Source organism: Notamacropus eugenii, chromosome X (assembly GCF_028372415.1).
Source record: "Notamacropus eugenii isolate mMacEug1 chromosome X, mMacEug1.pri_v2, whole genome shotgun sequence".
Taxonomy (NCBI): Eukaryota; Metazoa; Chordata; class Mammalia; order Diprotodontia; family Macropodidae; genus Notamacropus; species Notamacropus eugenii.
In genome coordinates, this window is record NC_092879.1 from 46,943,740 (window position 1) to 46,964,460 (window position 20,721).

Consider the following 20,721-nt stretch of genomic DNA (forward strand, 5'->3'; position numbering starts at 1 on the left):
TATATATACAATGACTATAACAACTTAAATGGAAAGAACCACAAAACAATCAAAAGTGAATGTTGCAAAATTACCAAGAACAAGCATAGTCCCAAAGAAGCAATATGAAAAAACACCTCCATCCCACCTCTTTGCAAAGATGGGAAGTCCATGAGTGTGGTACATTGCATATCTTTTCAGTCTTTTTTTATTTGTTGATTTTTTTTTTCTTTTAAAAATATTATTTGTCATATGAGATAGCTTTCTTGGAAGGGTGGGGAGGTAAATTTTGATGGTATAAAAAAACAAGATATCAATGTAATTGCCTTTTAAAAATAATTAAAAGAAAAAAAACATAACCTACAAGTCATTCAGCTATCTATCTTTTACTCAGCAATACCACTACTGGGTTTATTCTCCAAAGAGATCAAAAACAGTGGGAAAGGATTCATATTATATATACACAAAAATTTTTATTTGTAGCACTTTTTGTAAGTGGCAGAGAATTGCAAACTAAGGGCTGCCCATCTTTTGGGCAGTGACTGAACAAATTGTGAAATATAAATGTTATGGAATACAATTATACTATAAGAAAAGACAAAATGGGACATTTCAGAGAAACCTGGGAAGACCCGTATGAAACAGTGAAGAGTGAAGTGAGTGGGACCAGGAGAACAATTTATACAATCAGAGCAAACATCTTTGAAAGACTTGGGAACTCTCATCAGTGCAATAAATAGGAACTGATGATGAAGCTTGTTTTCCACTTCATGACAGAGATATGAAGGACTCCAAATGCAGAATAAGACATAATGCTTTCTAACTCAGAGAATGTGGGAATTGATTTTGCTTGACTATATATGTTTCAAGGGTTTTCTTTTTCTTTTCTCAGTGATGGGGGTGGAGCATGGAGTAGAGGGAGGATTGGGATAAGGTAGGGAAAAAAAATCATTGAAGCAATGACTTTTTGAATGCAGAAAAGGGAACATAAGGCAATAAGAAGCATAGATAAGCATTACAACTGTGAAAGTTATATGATGAATTTATTATTATACACATAAAAGGAAAGGCAAGATATGCGTACTAGTCTTTTCTGTTTGGTGTTTCTTCAGAATAAAAATAAAAATTTTAAAAATTATTGTATTCAAATATAATTTCTCTTAAGTCTGAACCTGCTAGTTCAGGGGCAAGTGACTAAGTCTCTATCTGTTCAAGAGTTTCTTTCAAATAAGGAAGAGAACAAGGAAACACTACTAAGAGATATCTGAAATGAAGTAGATGAGGACATTTGACAAGTGTCAGTCAGTGTCTTTTAGGAATCAGTCCTATGTGAGAGGCAGAGTTGACCAGAGATGGGAAGCTTAGAGAGAATCAGATCTGGAGTGTCCACCAGAGGACATAGGTAAATTGGAATATGTCCAAAGCAGGATGATTAGGGTGAAGGGACTATGCCAGAGGATTATTTGAAGGACTGGAGATGTTTAACTTGGAGGAGAAAGTCTTAGTGGGATTTAATAGTTGTCTTCTGGTATTTTAAGATCTGTCATGAAGAAGAAGGGAAAGATTTGTTGGAATTGGCCCCAGAAGGCAGAAATAGAGGCAATAGGTGCTGATAGCACATTACTCTTTCCAACCTCCAAAGAAATGATGTTAGAATTAATCTAGGTCACTGCTCTCCAGTATCACAAGTCATCAAAAGTTGATTCCCATTTGTTCAAAAGGATTCTGATTTCGACACTGTTACCTTTAACCCCATTTTACAGGACAGAGATACTAAGACTAAACTCAGTAAGTTGCTAGTGGGATGGCCCTCATCTTTTCCCTACTTTACTCATTCAGCATTGGCTGACAAGAAACTGTATTTCACTTCTCATGGTCAATAAACCATTCATTAGATGGTATCAACCTGTTCTTGGACAGATAACAGTTAGCAGCAAGAAGTCTGGATACACTAGTAACATGTGAGCTCTAGAAATTCAGGTCACCCAAAAGCAGGGGAAGCTCCCAATCTACTTGATTCGTTTGTGCATTGTATTATTTCAGGAAGCCTGCAGTTTGTTAAGTAATATACTTATCAAAAAAAAAATATGCTTATCAAGGAATAATATACTTTTAAGGAATGTCTTTAAGGAATGTCAGATTGCTAGGTTTGGAATTTAGCGATAATAGAATTTCCCTTTCTTAAAAATGAAATAGACTACATTTTGTGCTCCCCTCCTCCCCCAGCCTTTTGCCTCTCAAGGTAATTTAATTAGGGGAAATAGATTGATAAAGATTTGAAATTCTTATTTATGACTAAATTGTGAATGAATAAATTCTGAATGAAGTAGTCTAGTTTCATATGCAGCTGATGCTTCTCTCTTGGCTGCTTCCTAGTGGTTCCCTGGTATTGACAGAACTCACTCTGGGATTTAAAGGCCAGCACATACTGTACTCAGAAGCATTACTAATAGTATTATAATTCATTGAGCCAATGGGCTCATTCACTTATTGAAATGACCTTAGTGACCTTAATGCTTGGTTTCTGGGAAAGAATTCTACTTTCTGAGTGAGTGGGGGCCGGGGGTAGAGCTGATTCTAGCTAAGAATTGGAAGGTGAATACCTCAATCATGTCTCATTCCTCTTTAATGAGCTATACCCCAGGTTCCTACCTTTGCCTGAACCCTGAAGCAAGCCTAGGAACTCATCTTTCCCACCCTAACTTTCCATTTCTTGCTTAGGAATAATAATCAAATAAACATTATTGTTGCTAAAGTAGAGATTTGTGACTGCTGCATTACTACTCAACTTAGAAACTGTTGGATTCCAAATTGAGGATTGCCAAGGCTCCCTCTTCTGACATTTTCCCCCCTCCCTGGCCCATATCATTATCAGCCTCACCCTCCTGTGCCTCTATCGTACTCTACTCTGCCCTTCCCATGTGCCCTCTGTTGATAACAAAGTGTTGTTCATATTGGATCTGTATGCCCCACCCACCCCCCAAAATTATTTGGATGTATCTTGTGCTTAATTTTCCCACCCCTTCCCCGCCAAAGAAAGGAATGTAAACTTTTTGAAGGCAGAGAATTTGATTTTGGTCTCTCTAGCCTCAGGACCTTAAACATTGCCTAGAATGTAGAGGGCACTTAAATGCTAATTGAACTGACTTATTTTAACCTATGACTTCAAAAGAGAAATTATATGTCTGTTTGAAGGGAGTAGAATAAAATGATCTATTAAGAAGGATTTTTTAAAAGCTTAAATACTTCACTTAAATGTTCTGAAGTGTTACATTTTTACATTCCTGATTTTTACATTATATTTTATTGTATCCCTTTTTATTCTAATACTATCTTATTGGCTATTATTATTCCTAGATGTTATAATACAATTTATTTCCTAAATTAAAATATCATTCCTAAAGGGGAAAGTACCTGTGACTAATACTTTAAGATATTTAAAGGAGGAATTGACCTTTGTTGGGTCAGAGACCTGTGCTACCCATTTACTTGGGGGAAGAAATGGAGATTGAGTTTATCAAGAAATTTGCAGTTTTTCTTTAAGTAGTGTAAAGATGATGTTCAAACAAAGGCTATTAGTATGTCTTCTTTAAGGTAGCACATTTTTAGTTTTTATTATGTAGCTCTGAAAGAGTTTGTGAATATTATATTGAACCTTACAATTCAGTGTAAGGTTTTACAACCACAGCTTTATGGTATTAGCTTAGTGTGCAGGGTTTTGTGTATTGCTTTTAGCTTGTGCTTTCTGGAAACAATAGCTGATTGGGAACTTTGGTCTTTGAGGTCTCATATCCAAGGAGGGTAGTAGCAGTAGTGGTAGCATTGAGACATGAACCACTGGGAAATGTATTCATGGTTCATCCAGTGTCTTCTAACTTCCTTTTTTAACAAACTTAGCACTAAGCACTAATATTATTTTAGAATAAAGCAGCTAGCGACATTCATGTTGATATTGTTTTAATTTTTACCTTTTGACCCTTCTAGAAGTATAATTTGGGCAAAGAATCACAGAATTTTAGAGTAAGAATGGATTCTAAATGCCCTTCCCTTCATTCTCTCATTCCCCCTCCACATTCATATTTGTGCCTTCCCTTTTTTCAAGGCCCAATTCAGGCTCTGTCTCCATGAAGTCTTCCCAGTTTTTCTGTCACCCTCTGCCCCTCCCACAATGACACCCTAGTAATTTCTCCCTCAAGTTTCTCTTTATATTTTGCCTGGACTTTATATCCTTGTATCAATAATAATGCCTTATACGCAACAAGTACTTAATACATATTTATTTCAACTAATAAGCATTTATAAATAGATAAATGAAAGAATATATTTCTACCTCCTCATTTTATAATTAAGGAAACTCAAACTCAGAAAGGTTAAATGACTTATTCAAGGTCACACAGAGCTAGGACTTTGGTCAGGATTATGTGACCTGTCCTTCTGACCCTATTGTTGCCTTTTATTCTCTGCCAGGAGCTGAACTGTCACTGCCACTTCCCTACCGCCACCCTCATTATTAATAAAAGAAAAGGTTCTCTCCAACACCAGTCACAACCCCTGCCTACACTACAGGACCTTTACTAATTCATGTCACACAAGATTGCTTGGCTTAAGACAGGACTCTTAACCTTTTTTTGTGTCATGGACCTCCTCTCAGAATAATGTTTTTAAATGTATGAAATAAAATTCATAGGACTGCAAAGGAAACCAATTATTTCCTAATGCAGTTGTAAATATTAAAAACAAAACAGATTCATGGACCCCAACTTAAGAATCCCTGACATATAAACCAAAGGATTTAGTAGTACTTTTCTAATGTACAGGCTTTTCGGCTGATATGGTTTACAGGTCAGAGTTTATAATGTTAGTCATTTCTTTTTTTTAAAAAACATGCCACTGTTTAAATTTTCTCAGGAAGGATGTCAGACTAGACATTGCTCTTTAATTACATTTAAAATATAATCAATTACTTGTAAAATAATATGTGACAAAAGTATATTAGAGATGTAGCATGAATTGAATAATTAATTTGGAGTCATTAAGACCAGGGTTGGAATCTTGACTGTGAATTTAACTGTGACTGAAAAAGTTGCTGGGCCTTTTTATCCTCATTCTCCCTATCTGAAAATCTACTAGGACTTGTACTATACCTCCTCCCCTCAAGCACTTTGCAGAGTTTAAGTCAAGATAGGTCTAATGATTACTAATAGTAACCTATGAGGTTTACTAGCTCCTTTTGGAACTTGATTATCATAGTAGAGTGACTAGTTACGGTATTAAAACAGTAAAGGTTTTTCCAATAACCAAAGTTCACTAAAATGCATTAATAAGTACCTGTAAAGCATGCCACATAGAAGCAGCTAGGTGGCTCAGTGGATATAGCACTGGGCCTGGAGTCAGGGAGTTCAAATGTGGTCTCAAGACACTTACTAGCTATATGACCCTGGGCAAGTCACTTAACCTCTGTTTGCTTTAATCTACCTGAGAAGAAAATGGCAAAACACTCCAGTATCTTTGTCAAGGGCCACAAAGAGTCTGACAGGACTGAACCACTGAAAACAATAACAAAAGCAGACCAAAAAATGAAGTATTTCTTAGAAGTATTGCTTCTCAGACATCAGTGGCTAATCGGATGAAGCATCAATATCGGTGCCAAAGCCTTTTATGCTACTTATGCTACTCTTAGGAGATCTCCTAAGATAAGTAGGGTCAAATTCGGTCAAATTCTGACTGGGAAAGAAACCCTTATGTCCAGTTCAAAATGGGAATGAATGGTACTGGCCTTTTTGCTAGACAGGAGGGGTGTGAGGAGTGGTGTAAGTTCTCAAATAGACAGTACCTAGTTGGAGAGACAAACTTAACATAGATGAGACAATTAGCAAATAAATGTAGTAGTATATAATTAGGTATTAAGTGGTCTGATCAGGAATATAGATGAAGTCAGACTTAACACTTAAAGGATTTCAGTGAGTGAAAATGAGGGAAATATTCCAGGTTGGAGTAGGAAAAGCAGGAAGCGGGCCTACCTACCTTGGGGAGCATATATAGATGCAAAGGATTGACATGATTAAAATGATGTTTGGGGAAATTCTATTTTGCCTTATTGCGCATGAAGGATTGAAGGTGGGAAAGAACCGGAGGCCAGAAAACTGGTAAAGAGAAGGTTATAATAACCTAGACATGAGATATTGGCTTGAATGGGGAAGTAAGTTCCAAAGTATATGTATAGGGCACAGTTGAGATTTCAAGGAGAAAGTGAGCTGGCCTTGATACTGTACTTAAAGTACTCTTCAGGGGTGGGGAATCAGAGGCCTCGAGGGCCACATGTGGCCCTAAGTTTGAATTCAGTTGAAGGGCTGCACTCGAGGACCTAAAGGGCCACAGGTTCCCCACCCCTGTACTAGAGAGAGGGATGAAGGGAAAGGAAGGAGTCAAAAATGAAAGTTTCTTGTATGTTTAAAGTTTCTGTTTAATTTAGGACTCTAAAGGTTCTCGGGAGTTTGTTTTTTTAATCATGAGAAGGATTTTTTTTACTTGGAGAAAATGTCTCTAACCTTAAAAACTGTAGATTTAATTAAAGGGACAGAGTTCTATCATGATGAGAGTGATGTAGTAGTTTAAAAAGCAAATACGTATACTCTGATGACCAGGGTCTTAAAAGGAGGCAGCAGGATCAAGAAAGATGGGAACAGAAAAAAAATCCCACAAAATAAAACTCCCAAGTTCTGATAGTATACTTACAGATTGTCCCAATGAGGAATCTGCCTTTGAGGGAAGACAGATGACACATCAAGAAAATCTTGGTGAAGGCGTGGGGGGTATTAAAGATACTCCCCAAATAAGGGGAGGAATTCTACAAAGAGAGATGTGTGTGAAGCGAGAATGAAGAACAAGAAATAAAGGCCTGAGACATGTTCATTTAGGGCACCAATACTTAAAGGGGAGCAGTGGGAGATGATGCAGGAAAGGGAAGTTAAGGCACATTTGTGGAGGGCCTTGGATGCAGCTTCATTTGGAGGTGAGAGTGAAAGCTTTTCAGGTGCTAGAGGGAGTCACATAAAAAAGAACTGGCATGCATATAGTGCTTTAAAGTTTGCATTGCAAGCTGGTAGCAGTATGGATGATGGATTAGAAACAGAGGAGATTCAGTAAGGTGGGTGGGGACCAGTTAGGTTATTACAGATGTCTAGGTGAGAGGCTATGTTGGCCTGAATCAGGGAGATGGAAGATGAGAGAGCCATTGTGGACAAGACCAGACTCCATGGCACTTGTCAACTGATGGGGTGAGGAAGGGAGATAGAGGAGGAAGGAAAATGGATGAGTCAAAAGATGACTCATGTATAGAAATGGAGGAGTTGGTGTGTGGGCCAAGATGATGAATTGGGATTTAGAGTTTGCTTGATTTTCCATTATCATTGTAATTCACTTCAACATTTATTAGGCACCTCCAGGGTGCAAGGTACCTTCTGGGTGCAGGAGATACAAGAACAAAACAGTCCCTGATGGAATTTGGAGGAGCAGCCAGTTTCCATGAAGTCCACGAAAGGTAGTGCAGTGAAGATGAAAGATGAAAGACCCTGAGGGGGGCGTGGAGGTTAGGGGCCTGCCTGCCTGCCTCCTGGGCAGCCTTTTCCCCACAGCCCCCATGCATGCCTTTGAAAATATTTAGGTCAGTATGGAGTTTCTGAGTTCCTTGAGTTAACTCCTTAGATTGTGGTTTTACTTAAATTGCCATTTAATGTTCTTTGTATGGCCCACGTGCAAATAGGCACTTAATAAATGCTAGGCTTACGTAAGCTCTCAATTTGCATAGATAACATTCATTAAACATTTACAACTCCTTAAATGAGCCAGTCCACATTGCTCAGATTTCACCCAGAGGCCTCCAGGCGCAAACATAATCAAACAAGGTAATCAGCAAGTAGGAGATTTATGAGCTCCATGGAAACTATTTAAAGGTTTTACTCTCATTTTTGTGGACTTAGAACTGTAGCTATTACACACGTTGCTTTGGCCCTTTAAATAATATGGGTATTTCTAAACAGCCTCTCCTTTCAAAGGTGCATTTGTCAAAGATGTTAAGGATATTTTTCTGGTCAGCCATTTTAATCTATTCTAGCTGTAATCCCCAGAGTACCCTGTTTTGTTTTGCAGTGGCTGATGCAGACAGAAAGCTGTTGCTGTTTTTGTTTTTGGCTCTGGCATTCAGTCCACAAACTCAGAATCCTGGAGCTCCTGACTTCCTGGAGTAAATTATTTTTAAAATGGTGAACCCAGAAAAACTTGATTAAAAAAAAGCCATCCAATTCAGTCTTATTTAAAGTGGTACACACTTGAATGCTAATAACCTTAATCCTTAATACTTTTCAGAGTAATACTTTGTTCTTTGCATAGTATTTTTGTTACAAGTCAAATTTGATGATTCTCAGACTGTCTAACTGTAACACAAAAGATAGACTAAAAAGAGGATTTGAGATTGTTAGAAATCTGGTCTCCCCTAACAACCTTAGCTTTTAGTAGCTGTTCTGGGCTAAAATACTTTGTCTTTAGTGCAGTTACCAAATGGATATTGAGGGGGTATTTTCTTCCATTATAACTTGGCCAGAGACACTAGTAATCAATCCCTTTCCTTTTTCCTATTTTTCTTCTTTCAAACTCTTCCTCTCCCCCCTCTTCCCCAGATAAAAATAACCCATTTAGATAATAGCCCAAGCTTTCTAGGTATAATGTCAGTGGTATTAGCTGCTTGATGGGGTTTTTTTGTGTGTGCCACCTTTGACTTGCTACTTTTCCAACTTTTATTTTGCATGACTCATTTCAGACACTGTTCCCCAAGCCCAGAATGAGCTTCCTCCTTCCTCTTCCCTCTTCCCTTCCCCTCTCCCCCATGCCTGCAATATCCCTCTTTCAAGGTGCTGTGCCTAGGATGCTGAGACAAAATGAAAAATAGCCTCTACCTTCAAGGAGTTTTCATATTTTTCTCAATCACCTGGATGGGGTGTTCCCTTTGCCTTTTTGCTTGTGCGGTGTATAATACTTCTGTGTGCATGTCTCTCTGCTTCTCTGTTTCTCTTCTTCCTCTCCCTGTCCCTCTTCCTACCCACCTTGTGCCCCTACTAGATTATAAAATTGTGAGTGGAAGTTGACTTTTTTCATCTTTGTACCCCAGTGCCTATCAGATGATGGCATATCACAGATACTCACATGTTTCAATTGAATTCCTAAGTGATATCTGCTACTAAATCCTTATTCAAGTATAAGGGTAGGATTGAAACTATCTCCCCCTCTCCCCCATTGGCTCTGGTGCTCTGACTAGGTGAGAAGACTTATTGATAGCATCTTTTGTTGTGATTCAGTTGTTTCAGTCATGACATTATCTTAAACTCAACAGTCCAAAATACTAAGCCCTCTCCTTTTCCTTGTTGTTATTCAGCCTTGTCTGGATCTTTATGACCTCATTTGGAGTTTTGGCAAAGATACTGGAGTGGTTTGCTATTTCCTTCTCCAGCTCATTTTTACAGATGAAGAAACTGAGGCAGACAGGGTGGAGTGACTTGCCCAGGGTCATACTGCTAGTAAGTGTCTGAGGCTAGATGTGAATTCAGGACAACTCGTTCATCTAGCTAGCCTGTGATGGCGTCGCAGTCAGAACTGAACAGGGCCACTGTGTGAGTGCTGGGTCACCTAAGGCCATCAGAATAAAAGGGAGAAAGAAGCCAGCTTGGAATTGAGGGAAAGATTCTAAGCCTCTGGATTGGAAGGTTGGAGCAAAGGGAGGATTGAGCTGCCATGGAGAAGGGAAATAGCATTGTGAGGAGAGTCATTGCCTCCAGAGGCCTCTGAAAGAGAACTCCAACAAAAAGAGTCTCAAGGAAAGGTCAGCTACCTTCCACCCCCCAATTTCTACTCTCTGATTTTTGTCTGTCCACAGACACCATAATATAATCCGGTGTTTTCTTGTCCAGATGTTTCCAGGAAAGTGAATTTTGCCTCATTCCTAAAAGAGATCAGGGGTTAACTAGAGATAGATGGAAATGTAAAGTCACTTTTAACACCTCTGCCTAGGTGTTAGGAATTTTCCTAACTGAGGGCATTGTGACTGAACTCCTAATTTTTAAAAATCTAAAATAAACTCCCTAAAGCCAAAGAGGGAGGGAACCAGTTGGACCTGAGAGGCTTAAAAGAAGCTAATCATTGTAACAGGGTGTTACAGGAGAATCCCCTGCTGTACTTTTGGCACGAAACTTCCATGAGCCATCCCCTCTGCCTTTGGACATTTTTACTGATTTCAGGCACCCACCCAATCTTCCTCCAATCTGTTTTCTCTTATAAATAGCCTTAAATAAGACCCTTTTATAACTAGTCCTGAAGATCCCCTTAACTGCCATCTCAGCAGTCATTTCCTGTTCCCCTTCTCTAATACTCAGGCTGAATTCCTGCTGAAGGTTCCTTCTTTTGCTGTTCAGATAGGCACTGACCCCCCACAACAGTTCTTCCTATATCACTCATAACTTATTTTTCTCCTATTCCCCTTCCTTGGTCTGTCTCATTGCACTGCTCCTCAATAATCCACCTTTATTCTGGAGTATTTTCATATCCCTACTTCCCTTGGGTAGTCTCTATTTTATGATCTTTCTCCAGAAGCTCTCCTTTCCTACAATACTGTGTGGGAGTAGTGAATAAACAAACAGCTTTCAAAACTGAATGAATTTACATCTTTTATTATTTAACCAAGGGAAAGTATGGTTCCCCTTTGGAAATTTCAAGTGGAGATGAGCATTTGTTGAAACAATGTGAGGGCCGTACTTGATGACACCTACCGCTTGGCTCCTGTGCCAAGCAGTACTGAGATTTGGCCCGTGAGTGGCTACTTTACTTCCAACCTGGGAGAGATAGGGAGACCCAGTCTCAAAAAACTGAAGCGAAATACTATGGGGAAGGGATGGCTGGGAGGGGAAGCAGAGGAGAAGATACAAGGGAAAATGTATGCATTGTAGAAACAAAAAAAAAAATCGATAAAAATTTATTTAAAAACCAACAACAATGGACTTTATTGTTCAACATTAAAATTGTGATGATCAAATCAAAGGACCAGTTTGGAATGTGAATATACCTTAAGTCTTTAGATTTTCTTTTTCCTGGTTAAATTGGTAAATTAGAGCACTAACACCTCGAGCAAGGTGATTTTCCTTGTGTCTTTATATACCCAAGAAAATTAGTTCTTTGTGATGATATTAGAAGTTGTTGATAGTTGCCTAGTGGTCCTCTGGGTTATATTGATTGTGTCAACATAATGCCAAAACAACCTATCAGTTTTGTTTAAAAAAAAAAGTCAAAGACAGACTTGTTCTAGCAAGCATAATCGTTCTGTGACATCACCATTCTAGTTCCTGCCAGGAATTTTCTAGGTTACTTACTTCCATGAGGCTGTGCCCACTGCTGCCCTACCTCTCCCTACCCCTGTTTATACAGTTTACTGCCCATAGTTAATATACCTTTCACCTGTATATCTCACATCCCTTCTGTGACTTGGTAAGATAGCCTCGGAGGGCAAGGATCTGTGGTTTTTTCAATATGGAAACTCCCTCCACCTACCTGTGACCAATTGTCTATATATAACTGAGTAGGCAGGTTTTGAGTTGCCTTAGATTATAGAAGGTTAAGTAACATGCCCCTTAGTCATAATATCAAGGAGGAAATTTGAGCCTAGGTTGTCTTAATTCAGTCACCCATACCCCGATAATGCCCCATCCTGGAGAATTTCTGTGGCCAAAATAGTCACCTTGTGGCCAACCTGATAATGATCATGTTCAGTGATGGCCAGACAGTCTTCCCACGTTTGAACCCTTTCCAGTTTGGTAGGATCTGTCAGAACTTGTGTTTCATTGACGCAGACTTTGAGAGTCCAGGGTTAATAGTACCAATGAACAACAACAATAATAGACAACATTTCTGTTGTGCTTGCTATGTGCCAGGCACTGTGGTAAGTGCTTTAAGATTATTATCTCATTTGAGCCTCACAAGAACCCTGGGAGGTGAGTGCTATTATTAGCCCCTGTTTACAGATGAGGAAACTGAGGCAAACAGCTATTTAAGTGATTTACCCAGAGTCACACAGCTACTAAGTGTCTGAGATCCAATTTGAACTCAACCCTTCCTGACCTTAGGCCCAGTCCTCTGTCCACTACTTCACCTACCTGGTTAGTCATATGTGTACCATAATGAAACATCAAAGTAGGGCTTTCAAGGGAGTGATAACTTACATTCAGGTAATACTTTAAGGATTCTAAGAGTCTCCTCACAAATAGTCCTATGAGCTAAGTAGTGCAAGTATTCCACCAATTTTGCAAATGAGGAGACAGGCTCACAGAGGGGATGTGATGTGATTGGGTTTACATAGCTAATAAACATTAGAGCTAGAATAGCAGGAGAATGTAATTTTTGTTTGGGAATTGGGTTGGGATCCATCTCCCTTCCCTCCCCTTACCCTTCCTTAAGGAATTAAGCACTCTAAACCAAAAGAAAACTGGTAGGATTTTTTCCTGAGCCAGCCTCCAGAGGGCAATATGGTCCTGGATGTTTTAAGTGATCTGACTCCTGCCTAGACTTAAGTAGCCAAAAGAGAATGGGTAGGATTGCTTTGGGAAATTGTGCAATGCCTTTAAATGACTCCTATTCTTCTCTCTGGGGGAAGAAGGTCCCCTAATGGAAGGTCAACCAGAACTTTGGGTGGTGGACTTCCTGTGGAGGATTTCCAGAAGGACGTGCTTAACAGTTGCATAAGCTCAGAAGGTGTGAATGGGTTGTTATTAGCATTGTTGAAGGGGATATGCACACATCACTGAGACAAATCAAAGTATTATTAAAAGAAAACACTGATTAGAAAGTCATCGTGGCTTCATCCAAAACCAGTCTGATCATGCCAGACTAATCTCATTTCCTTTTTTTTGGTAGACTAGTAGAATAGGTGAATGCTGTAGATACAGTTTGCCCAGATTTTTAGGCCAGCATTTGACATCTCTCGTGCTAGTGTTAATGGACAGATGGAGAAATGGGTTGCAATATGCATCTTTGGAGGGACAACCCCCCCTCAGGGAGATTCTAGATCCATCAAAGTATTTAAAAGACCCTAGCCAATAGAGGGCAGTGGCGTATGCCTGAAAACTTGTGAAATTTGATGAAGAGAGCTCCTGATATTTACACAACACTGAAGATTGCCAGTTGCTTTATTCGCATTATCAATTTTAGTCCTTGCCCTGTGAGATTAGTATTACAGGAATTATTGTCTGTACTTTGCACATAAAGAAACTGAGGCTCAGAGAGGAGAAATAACTTGCCCATTGGTCACAGAACTTCCTGAGTATCAGGAGTGGAGCTTATACTCTGATTCACCCCTCAAGTCAGCTGCTCTAGTTATATTTGTTATTATAAACAAAATTGGTTACTATTTTTTGTTGGGCAAGAGAATAGACTAAGAAACCTTCAAAGAGCCATTCTTTTAACTTTCCAGTCACCAGCTTGAAATGAGAACTACATATGGATGCTTTTACTATGCAGCAATCCATTCGTTTGTGTATGAACTTGATAAATATCCATATTCATCACCATGCTTTTTCCCCAGTTAATGACTATGTAGTTAACAATTGTGATGCATGGGCTTTGGTATTACAAATATTTTAAAATTAGTAGCAGGTTTGACCATCTCTTTCCTCAAAGGGAAAATAAAAATACCATTTTCCTCCTTGTAGTCTAGTACATGTTCTAAGTTTACTTTGATCCCATTAATTAATTTGCTCACTTAGTATGACAGCCACCATCCTAGTTCAGTCCTTTATCACCTCTTTCCTTGACTTGTCTAATAGCTTTCTAATTGGTCTCCCTGTTTCTGGTCTCTCCCCTCCCCGATCCATCCTCCACATAGCTGCCAGAATCATTTTCCTAATGGCCAGCCCCGGCTGTTCAGAAGAATTTAGTGGCTTCTTATTTTCTTGGATAAAACCTGAACTCCTTAGCCTTCCACAATTGGGTGCCACTTTTTCAGTACAGTCTTTCCTAATCTCCTTTGTGTTAGTCCTCTCCCTCCTAGAATTTCCTCATGTTTACTTTTGGTAGGGATGTGGTTCGCCCTGTAATTTCATTGGGATAGATAACTCCTGGGTAAGGAGTCTCCATATACCAATTCTGGCCAGTACTTCCTCTGAAACCAAGAGGCTAGAGAGTTACCTAGAGTCCTGGGGGGCGGGGTTCAGTGTGGTTTGCCCAGGACCACATCAGAGGCAAGACTCGAATCCACATCTTTTCTGACTCCAACACCAACCCTCTCTCCACTATGACTATGCCATGCTGTCTCTCCATTTACTTTAGTGTACTTATTATTTCCACTCTTCCTTAGCAGATAATGTAAGCTCTTTGAGGACAGGGATTATTTTGGTTTTTGGCTTTGGCAATACCTAGCCAAGTACCTGGTAGATAGTAGATGCTTAATAAATATTTGTGGAATCAAATTGACAGGGGCATCTGGCATGTTTTCTCTTTTTCTATTCCTTAATGAAATGCTCTCTTTTTAGGACAGGTGGACAAGCATCACTTTCCAGAGAAGATGACTTTTAAGAGTTTTGAAGATTCTAAAACTTGTGTGCCTCCAGACATCAATAAGGATGAAGATTTTGTAGAGGAAAAGAATAGATTAAAAACATTTGCTAATTTTCCAAGTAGTAGCCCTGTTTCACCATCAACACTGGCACGAGCAGGTTTCCTCTATACTGGTGAAAGAGATACCGTACAGTGCTTTAGCTGTCATGCAGCTGTAGATGGATGGCAGTTTGGAGACTCGGCAGTTGGAAGACATAGGGAAGTATCCCCAAACTGCAGATTCATTAATGGTTTTTATTTGGAAAAACATGCTGCACAATTTCCAAATCCCATTATCCAAAACTGTCAGTACAGAGTTGAAAATTGTTCAAGGAATATAAATCATTTTCCTTTGGAGAGACCCCTCGAAACTTTTAGGGAGCTTCTTTTGAGAAGAGGGCAGGTTGTCGATATATCAGATACCATATACCCAAGGAACCCTTCCATGTGCAGTGAAGAAGCTAGACTGAGATCTTTTCAGAATTGGCCACACTATGCTCACCTTACCCCACAGGAGTTAGCAAGTGCTGGACTCTACTACTTGGGCATTGCAGATCAAGTGCAGTGCTTTTGTTGTGGGGGCAAATTAAAGAATTGGGAACCGTGTGATCGGGCAATGTCTGAGCACAAAAGGCATTTCCCTAAGTGTTTTTTTGTTTTGGGAAGGGAGATTGGTAATACTCAGATTGAAACTGATCTTAGTTGTGATAGGAGTTATCCAAACCCTACCCATCTCCCAAGGAATCCAGCCATGGCAGAATATGAAGCAAGACTCATTACCTTTGCGACATGGATATACTCAGTTAACACGGAGCAGCTTGCAAAAGCTGGATTTTATGCTTTAGGTAAACTTTGTTATTAAACTAAACTAATAAATCCTTCCAGTTACTCAGTTTTTTTAAGGAGAAAAAAGGAAAGGGATACCCCCTGGGTTGGTAAATATTTAATAATCATGCCAACTTAATACTCAACTTATTTCAGCTTAATTCTGTGGGCAGTTATATTGGCTCTGTAATGTTAACATTTATGTTTCTGCAGAAAGAACTGCCACAGTAGAGTGGCATTTAATATCTTTTAGGACCTTCAAAGTCTATGATATAAAATCAAGCTCTGATGGTAGAACTGGATACAGTTCTTGTAACCTTCCCATTTGAGATGGTGAATGTTCCTTTATCAAGAAGTCCTGCCACATTTAAGGCCATGCACAAAAACGACAGGATTGTTTGGGTATCAGGAACTTGGGTTCTTTCTCCAGCTTTGCTACTAACTGATAGTATCTTAGGGCAATTCTGCAAGCCCTGTAGCCTCAGTTCCCTCTAAATGAGGGGTTTGGATTAGATTCAATAAGTATCATTCATATATTAACTTCTAGGAACACTTTTTAAATTACACTGGTCTTTTTCTCTTTTTAAATTAGTCTTTTTTTTCTATAGCCTATCTCTTAAGTATTAGGCTCAATAATTCCAAAACAAATCTGTTTGGTTTAGTTTAAAATATGTTAATTATTCTGATTTTTATTCACAAAACTATAAATAGGTAGCTTAAAGTAGTGGGGGGAAGGGTTTTAACTTAAATTGACTGGAAGTGTCATATAGATGTGATTTTAGAGTGATTCTGGTAGAGAATTTGAATGGAATAAGCATTTATTAATCACCTACTATGTATTAGACATTGTGCTTTACAAATATTACCTTGTATCATTCTCCCAACCCTATGAAATAGATGCCATTGTCAGTTCCATTTTATAGTTAAAGAAACTGAGACACACAGAGGTTAAGTGACTTGCCCAGAATCACACAGCTAGTAAGTATCTGAGGCTAGATTTGAACTCAGGTCTTCCCCAGCACTCTGTTGTACCACCTGCCTGCCTCCGCATTTAGCTGGATCTCATGAGTACTTGCAATATATGTTCTTTTGAATCCTAGCATGCTCATTTAATCATCAGCTTGCTCAAAGGCTGAATATTCCCAAGTGAGAATTGATAAATATTAAAAACACAAGTGTAACATGTAAGACATCTTCCTGAATAAAAAGTTGAACTTGGCATGATAAATTTTTATTATTTTGCTCCTTAAAATTACCAAAAAAGCAATTTAGTCTAAATAATAAATGAGAATTTCTTCCCCAGGTTACATAAATGTGTCAATTACTTGAATTTTTTTAAAGCAGGCACTTTTGTATATGACTTAGCAGAAAGAAAGTCCATTTTTCATTTTCAAAAGCTGACGTTTCTCTGTAAGTTGCCACTTCATAAGCATATCCATGTGTACTTGTGTGTTTTCTTAGGTGACCGTGATAAAGTAACATGCTTTCATTGTGGAGGTGGACTTACTGATTGGAAACCCAACGAAGACCCTTGGGAGCAACATGCTAAGTGGTATCCAGGGTAAACTGCTTAAATATTCATATGGTAACAGGAGGAGAGGTGGAGTGTTTACACTTCGAAGGCTTAATCCTTGCCACTTTATTAAATATTCTTGCCATCAAAAAAGGCATGGATTTCATGCCCGAATGATAAAAATCAGGTCACCTACTTTACAGGGTACAGTCTCTGGTTATTAAAATGTTCATCCTTTGTTATGCATCTCCTATCTAGATGCACAAACGTCTCACTCCCAATTAGCAAATACTTCTTTGGAGTAGACTTTCTTAAAATATGATGAATGCCAGTTACCAGAGAGACTCTTTAGAACCAAACACATCTCTAGGAGATATACAATGACTTGGCAGCCTTTACCCCTTGAGTGTGTTTTTCAGAAGGAAAACTCTTGTGCAGGTAGAGATAGAGAACCAAAATGTGATCCAGTTAATATGAAGGTCATCAGGGTTTGCATCTAGTGTTGGAGAGATGTGGAATTTGTCAGAAATGCTATATCCTTTGGCATATGCTAACCCAAAATAACCACAAAGTGGAAGGCTTCAGGAATTCGCTTTTTCTTAATCTGCAACAACAACAACAAAAGATATTTATTGGTAGTGGGTGGGAGTTGTTTTTTCATAGCCGAATGACAACCAATAGTCCCCTTGCAGTGACACATATCATATCAGACTTTTAAAGTTATGAAAATAGGATTTGTTAGTAGCTGGAATACATCATGAATTGTAACATCTACCCTGAAAACGAATAGGAAAGCTGAATAGTTGATTATTCAGTACCATTAAACACCTTTTATACCATTGTTTTGAGTATTTATAATAAACTACCTTCAAGTTCAGGATGGCCATTGAGAAATAAAGCTTAACACTGGAAAGGCTGAAAAGCTTACAAAATTACTTGGAAATGTTAAATGGACAACCTTTTAGATAAGTCTGTTAATAGGAAACTCTTTAGAATATGCTTCTTTGGTGCTAATTTAATGACATTCTTGCTTACAAATGGAATGTTCTTAAGTAACATTTATTGCTCTAATAATATATCCTAACATATATGTTATAGTAAATAGAATGTATTTTTATTATAATTACTAATGGGTCACCAATGCTTATTTGATTACTTAGTCATGTCTAAAAGCAAATTAATGGCATTAGATGGTATAGATTTTCAACTTATTTATAATTTCACAGGTTGTCTGTTGGTACTAAAGCTTAACCTTTAATTCTGTAGGTGTAAGTATCTTTTAGAAGAGAAGGGCCAGGAATATGTCAACAGTATTCATTTAGTCCATCCACTTGACAACTCTGTGGTAAGTCATGTAAAATGATCTATTTTGTCAAATGTAATAGGGTGATTTTACAATTTTTCTTCCTGCTAAATTCATAATATGGCATTTGAGAGGTGGGGAAGACTTTGAAAAATGTATTTTATTCTCTACCTAAAGCAAATGTGTAAATGTCAGAATAACGTGATTATTATGAGCCAGAACGTAAGCTTAGAGAATTAAAAAATTTGGTTGCTTCCCTCCTGCCAAAATCAAGGGCTTTCCAGAAGTGGCTCATAGCTTTGATTGTGTCCTGTACCCCCCTCATAAGCTAACAGTAACAAAACTACTTACTGAACAAGATTTAAAATCTAAAGCATGAAACTTACTTAGTTCACGGAATGAATGCTGAGTAAAGCAAGTTTTCTATATTCGTGGCATATATAATGTGAAATGATTGCTTCTAACAAAAAGATTCTAACCCGAATTCATATCTCTATTTAGGCAGAGTCTGCCAAAAAGCCTTCATCAGTAACTAAAGAAATTGGTGAGTAACTTCATCAAAATAAAACTGCCCTTAATATCTCTACCAGTTCATTATTTGATCCTCTTTTTAATGGAGAAAATCATATAAATGGCTGCTATATTTGTGGGATTAAGAATTGGAGGAGATTCCCTGAAAGTTCAGCTTGCCAATACTTACAGTGCCATGGCTTGCTTAGGGAGCATTTGTAAGGCACTTCTTTCCCCTACCCTTACCCCCACCATACCCTACACGTGGCACTTATAGGAGGGTAAAGAAAGTATTCCAATCACTCTTGTCTAGAGCCATTCAAGCACTTTTCTCTTGGCAAGACTTGAAGTTGTTTATTCTATTCATGCACCATAGTTATTGGCTTTAACAACTGAGCTCTCCTTTATCCTGTGCTATCTATGAGTCCACCCCCGCCCCATTCCCTCTTTCACGAGATCTTGACAAGACTAGATCTCCATCGTCACATGCAGAGGCTTTAGAGAGCAGCTGGTAGGGATATTCATCACAGATTGTATGTCCGTTATGAATCCAGGCTTTAGAATCTGGGATTAACAGTGGGGGGATAAATAGTTTACATTGTCAGGGGGGACAAACTGAAATTGATGGAACTTACCCAGAAAGTACGAAAAGCTTCTCAGCATTTATTAAGTGCCCACTATGTGCCAGGTGCCATGCTAGGAGCTAGAGATACAGAAACAAATTTCTAGCTGCAGTATTTGTACTCAAGGTGCTGCTTCTGTGCTCTTGGGGGAAGCATATACGGCCATGTGTTCCAAAGGTCTTAACACAGTTTTAAGCTATTAAAGTTTAAAACTCTGCTAAGACTTTGGAGATTCTCTGTATAAGTAGATACAAAATATATGCAAAGTAAATAACAGGTAATTTCATGGGTAGGGAGTCCCAAGCAGCTGGGGGATTTGGTGGGGTTGGAATCAGAAAAGGCCTTATTTTGAAACTGCTTCTTGAGTTTTGAAGGAAGTTAGGGATTTTCATTCTTTCCCTCTTATGCATGCCTACATATTACATATGCATGCATTTATTACTTGAACTTGAAAATTGACAAAAGATACTGATATTATGAGGTTGAAAGGATTCTAGATTTTTATGCATCATCACAATGTCTTTTTGTCCATTTCATGGATGCTGTGGCCATTATATTTGATTCTTGTAATAGCCCTGTGAAGTGGGCAGGCCAGGTTATTAATTTCCTTCTTTTATGGATGAGAAATCCAAGACTTAGATGTTGTGGTTTCCTCAGAGTATCTGGTAAAGGCAGATCTAGAACCAGAATCTGGAACTTCTGACTCTTCTCTATCTTTGTTAGCTTTCAGAAAAATGCCAAGTAGGAAGTTTAATTTAGGATTCAGCTATCTGACAATTCTTATTTCCTGTGCTTGCTGTGGCAGCATTTATTTCATATCTTCATTACAAAGGAGAATAGTTTTTATTCATAAATACGGTTGAGAAAGACAAGAGAGCTATTGTGTTGTTATTTAATATAAGAGTTGCAAAAGGCATGGACAGTATGTGGAATGTTATGTAAAGCTGATGTGCCAAAAGCACATTACAATAAAATGCTCAATATAGTTTGGCAGCCATGATGAAGTAGAAAAAATAGATTAATAAATTAGTATAGGGTTGAACCCTTTAAAAAATTTTTTGAGTGTTCAAGGAACTAAAATAAGTACATTAGATGAATTCTTACTGTATATGAAGTTCCAGTTATACTTGAATGTATTAATAGACATATCATAAAACTAGAAGGACCTTGTCGAGGTCATGTAGTACAGCCTGTATTTTTAAGGCTCTCCACATGTGGAGAGTCCATGACCTGCCTTGGTAACCAGTTATAATATTTAGTTCACTATACTGGGAACAAAGCATTCCTTGAACTCTTGCTGTAATTTAAGCTCCTTTTGCCACTGTCTTAGCTCTAACACTTGC

At 38.4% G+C, this 20,721-nt stretch overlaps 1 protein-coding gene across 2 annotated transcripts in view; it reads left to right on the forward strand.

The window, feature by feature from the left end:
• XIAP (X-linked inhibitor of apoptosis) overlaps positions 1 to 20,721 on the forward strand; it is a 32,415-nt gene that overhangs the window by 6,415 nt on the left and 5,279 nt on the right. Inside the window, exons 2-5 of one of the 2 annotated variants that reach the window (XM_072626567.1) lie at positions 14,546 to 15,449; positions 16,891 to 16,990; positions 18,209 to 18,287; positions 18,747 to 18,789. In XM_072626567.1, coding sequence (XP_072482668.1) covers positions 14,573 to 15,449; positions 16,891 to 16,990; positions 18,209 to 18,287; positions 18,747 to 18,789 — 1,099 coding nt within the window. In that variant the 5' untranslated portion in view covers positions 14,546 to 14,572. Of the gene's footprint in view, positions 1 to 14,540; positions 15,450 to 16,890; positions 16,991 to 18,208; positions 18,288 to 18,746; positions 18,790 to 20,721 lie in introns of both variants that reach the window. The other variant, XM_072626565.1, reaches the window with a different exon arrangement.